The sequence below is a fragment of the Triticum aestivum genome, chromosome 3A (assembly GCF_018294505.1).
Source record: "Triticum aestivum cultivar Chinese Spring chromosome 3A, IWGSC CS RefSeq v2.1, whole genome shotgun sequence".
Classification (NCBI taxonomy): Eukaryota; Viridiplantae; Streptophyta; class Magnoliopsida; order Poales; family Poaceae; genus Triticum; species Triticum aestivum.
Window position 1 is genome coordinate 149,083,649 of NC_057800.1, and position 4,833 is coordinate 149,088,481.

The window sequence follows — 4,833 nt, forward strand, 5'->3', positions numbered from 1 at the left end:
ACCAACTATCCCAAAAGACCGATCTGATAGGAAGAGGAAATATAATATGCTCCCTCTGTCCCATAGTATAAGATCTTATTACATCCAATCTGCTCATAAATTGGATGTAAGATCTTATATTATGCGACGGAGGGAGTACTTAACAAAAATCACCAGCGTTTACAATTTGCAACTAAATAGTCGAGGAGGGGTGAGGGTGTGGGACGACATCGGCACTCGCCTGTAAGATATTAGGACATCAAAAAGGGGGGAATAGGCAACTTAAAGTAGTAGAGAAGAAAAAACAAGGAAAATGGGAGGAAGGTAAGAAAGTTTAGAGTGACCCATGTACTAGGGAGGTATGACAGGTAGGTTTGGCTCTTTACATGTGATTCTTTGTTGGTCGATGCCTTGATGGAACAGAATATGCTTAGGACTTGTTACTGTACAATTTGTACTACAGATATATTTTGTATCGCCTAATTGTCACCTTGTCATGTGCCTTGGCGGCTGTGCACCCAGGCGGTCCTAAGACTAGAAAATTAATTTAATTGTTCAAAACCAAGTAACCAACTAAGCATTCTGGTGTGAAACCTAAAAAGCTAATAACGCAAGATATCTTCTGTGGTGGTAGCATGATCATATCTGATCAAACTTGTGCTCTTTTTCACCGAATTACATACTTTTAAGTCAGTGACAATTTGTTGAGAGATATTACTAATCAGGTGTTTTCAGGCTCTGGACGCATTGCTTGATATCTCTGGTATGGGATGGTGCATTCCTAATGAAGAAACAAATAGCTCATCCTCTCCAAATATCTTCCCAGGAAATGGATTGTTTGAAGAAGAATGTACTGCAAGTATTCAACAGAGTCCACACCAGGTGTTAACTTTGCACAGTCACTACAATTTATGCTCCTATTTTTCAGTGCAAATCACCTGTATTGATATTCTTGCAGAAATTTCAGTTAATCTTAGATACATTAAAGCTACTAAGTTCAGTACTAACTACTAAATATTTTGTTCTACAAATAGCCTGGGATCATAGAAATTTCAGTTAATCTTAGTTGACTCCTGCATACATTGAAGCTACTAAGTTCAGTAATAAATATTTTGTTCTACGAATAGCCTGGGATCATAGATTCTTTATTATTTATATTTAGTGCAGTTAGTATAACCCCTTCTTACTGGCCAACATGTTATATCCGTACTACAGCGGATAGTTTAGATTGTATCTTTCAAAGCACCAACTATTGCCAGTTTACCATTGCTGTGTTTTACAACTCAACCTGTTTATAGTCGCAGAAGTTGCCAAAAAAGTCTTAACAGGAAGTAAAATAGAACTTGTAGCTTTGTTGTTCATTTTGACGTCCTAGTGCAACGTAAGACAGCAAACAATGTTGAATGTCATTGCTATTTACTTCTGGTTGGCATGTCTGTGCTAGTCCACTAAACACGTCTCCAGTTTCCTATTATTTCTTTGGCACAATAGAATGCATGTGGCACTTTGTAAGCGCTCCCTTGTGAAATTATCATATTCTAACATTTTGTTCTACTCAGTTCCCAGAAGAAATACCTGGTATGTCATACAATCACTCTGAAAGGCAACATGAATTCTTCTGGGGGGAACAACAGAGCAGGTGAATCTTATCTGAGCACATATGCTTTCCTTAGATTCTTAGTAACATTATATAGCAGCTGTCTAATGTGTTGCTTGGTGAACTTGATACTTCATGTTTATGTGTTTGGCATGCACATACTTGATCCACAAAGTTGCCATGTATGCATGTCATATTTTTGTTTGTAGCTGAGTATGGACAAACATAGTGGGTAATTGTTCAATGGAGAGTATTCAGTGCTTTCTTGTGCCCCTTTTGCACATTTGGCAGCTCAGAAGTTGCATAGCACATGAGATTAGATATGTACTACCTCTGTACACTAATATAAGACGTTTTTGCAGTTCAATTTGAACTGCAAAAATGTCTTACATTAGTGTGCAGAGGGAGTACATGTTAACGATTTCATATCCTTGACTGCCTTGACAAATAAAGCATCCTTGATTGCCTAGACAAACACAGTTTAATAAAAGCTTACTATATGCACACATAGCGTGTGTCACATGCTAGTAATGTATTCCTCTAAGATAGCTTATACTAGTATTTTTCTTAGCTAACGTAAGTGAGTTTTGGGTAAAATGAGTGGCTCAGTTTAAATGCCTTGGTCATCTGTCGACTTCAGTAGTACTGGCTGTACAGGTTGTTATCTCCTAGGCATAATGGTATCAGTAGTGAAGCAGACCTTGACAATACTGGCTGTACAGCTATACCAATAATCACATAGACGTTGACAGTATGTGGCTGTGCAGCTAGTTATCTCCTAGGCATCAATGGTTTTAGTATTTGCATAGACTTTGGCAGTGCTGGCTGTACAGCTAGTTATCTCCTAGGCATCATTGATATCAGTTATCTCGCCATGTGCTTGCACTTTCACGCTGGTGGTTGTTGGTTTATGATATTCCTGGTCTTTTGGTTCAGTAGCTACATGAAGGCTGTTTGCGAGGTGCAGCACCCGGCAACACCGTCTCCAAGATCAGCGGTGGTGGATTCCAAGATGCCACAACAAGTCTTGGAGTCGCTGTTCAAAATACCTGAACGTCGCACATACGAGCCAAGTAAAATGGACTGGAAGAAGGTAGTGAAGAAGCTGCAGTCATACAATCATCCCATCACAGCAAGCAATCAAGAAAGACCAAAAAATGGTATATCCTGTTTTTGACCACTCTGCTTGTTAACATGCTCGTTGTGCTCAAAGAATTCACTTCTTTTCCGTCATGGCAATTTACATACTTTCTGTTTCCTAACTCTATAGGTTTCTATTGTTAGTGTATTTCTCACCATGAGGTCGATAGTTCCCTCGTCTAAGCAATATAGATTTATCCCATAAGTAAAACTGCTACTTCTCATTTCTTGATTTAATTAGTCTTCATTTGACACGTAGACATTCACATTAGATATGTTCTTACAATGGAACTTCTTTTGATGGATTTGCTTACACTTACACATATAACTGTCTTTGTTTCACTTATTGTTGTATTTGGCACTGCTGTAAATGACAACTGTAATTTCTCAATGTTAAGGGGATGGGTATCGAGAGTTCCGTGGTGTTTCTGCTAGGCATTATGATACGATGAAAGGGTATTATCAGAAAGTAAGACACTATTTTTGTCGCAGTTTTTCTTGAGCCAGTTCTTCTTTTGTATTTCATATATTGATCTCTATTTATTCCATACAGGCTGCTGTGGCATATTCCAAAGGAGATAAATCTTATGCCTCTTACCTTGCAGAGGAGGTCAGACTTTCAATTTTAAGATGTTAAGGCTGACAAAAAAAAGAGAGCAGGATCTCTTTATCTTTCACCTTTAATGGTTGAATGATGGAGAGCTCCAAGTGATGTGCTGATGTTGTTTCTTAGTATCTTACAGTACATAAAATTAGTAAATTATATTAGCCCTGTTATAAGATGCTAAGATGTATTCGTTTTTCAGAATATTTTCTGGAATGCTTATAGCTACTTTGTGTTGCCTTAGTATCTCAAATAGCCAAATATGTATTTGCTTTAGGGAAAACATTATCGGGAATTGGGTCGCAAGGAAGATGAGAAGGCCAGCAGGGAGATATTTGAAGCCAGGTAAACCGCCGTATAACTTCTGATAGTCAGGGAGATATTTTTTGATCTCAGACTCTGGTATCCTTGGTTGGCAGAAACAAGCATATAACAAACACGGTGACTATTGACTTGCATGGTCAACATGTCAAGCAAGCTATGAAGCTCCTCAAAGTTCACATGCTGGTTTGTGTATGCATGCCATGTGAGTATTAACATACAGTTTGATGCTGTAATTATTTAGCTCCATTTGTCTTGACTAATGCTTGTCATGTCTTCCTTTCTCTTCCTTAAACAGCTACCCTTCTTAGAGTAATTACTGGTTGTGGTGTTGAAGGTACAGGGAAAGGGAAGATAAAACGATCGGTAAGAATGTTCTTGTTTGATTAGTCATTCTTGTCACTTCTATATGCTGCTTATAAGTATAGTGACTGTAGTAGTTTTAAAGCATCGTCTTCATACTCTAAATGAACTCTCCTCAATTGCATTTGGTTGGGTGTTCCATCCTTTCATACTCTATCCACATTTAGTCTTGTGGCCATATGATCGATTATAGTAGAATATTGTGCAGCTCTGGGTGGGGTTTGTAATGCTCATATTTTATTTCCCTAAAAAATGCCTTAACCCTTTATCCAGTTAATCGTAATATGTTAATCCCTTGATTTCACATGCCATGCTTTTGAATGCAATTATATATAAATACATGCCTGTAATAGGTTATCAAGCTTGTGGAGAAGGAAGGCATCGAGTGGTACGAAGGGAACTCCGGAACCATAGTTATTCGACTAGGCGGGCCAAGAGAATACCGCTTCCTGGAGCATGACAGCGATTCTGACTAAGTTGAAGCCTCGCCTCGTCTGTTTTTGGTGGAGCCTGACATAGATTTAACAGCCGTTCTAATCTATGTATCTCTCCTGTATCTATCTGTACTTACATGTCCTGTATGTAATTATGGATAGGTGACCTAGGTTCCTGTGTAGTACGAGGTAGTTTCTGACACAGTTTGGGAATAGCAAAGAGAAGATAGGTGCCGTCTGATGTCATCATCATTCTAGGCTGCTAACATTGTATCGTACTCTTGAAGCTATGTGCCTGTCTAATTGTTTTATGTTAGGGTGGAAGGAACAGCAGACAGTGTAACTTTACCCCCATGTATCTAGTTTATGCAGTGTAAAATTATCTTCAGTACCCA

The 4,833-nt window shown here is 38.5% G+C and overlaps 1 protein-coding gene across 2 annotated transcripts in view; it reads left to right on the forward strand.

The window, feature by feature from the left end:
- The window catches only part of LOC123060758 (SMR domain-containing protein At5g58720), an 8,432-nt gene extending 3,599 nt beyond the window's left edge, over positions 1-4,833 (forward strand). The window contains exons 3-11 of one of the 2 annotated variants that reach the window (XM_044483594.1): positions 715-861; positions 1,539-1,618; positions 2,516-2,736; positions 3,115-3,185; positions 3,270-3,326; positions 3,598-3,665; positions 3,740-3,846; positions 3,940-4,007; positions 4,358-4,833. In XM_044483594.1, the coding sequence (XP_044339529.1) occupies positions 715-861; positions 1,539-1,618; positions 2,516-2,736; positions 3,115-3,185; positions 3,270-3,326; positions 3,598-3,665; positions 3,740-3,846; positions 3,940-4,007; positions 4,358-4,480 (942 nt within the window). In that variant the 3' untranslated portion in view covers positions 4,481-4,833. Of the gene's footprint in view, positions 1-714; positions 862-1,538; positions 1,619-2,512; positions 2,737-3,114; positions 3,186-3,269; positions 3,327-3,597; positions 3,666-3,739; positions 3,847-3,939; positions 4,008-4,357 lie in introns of both variants that reach the window. The other variant, XM_044483593.1, reaches the window with a different exon arrangement.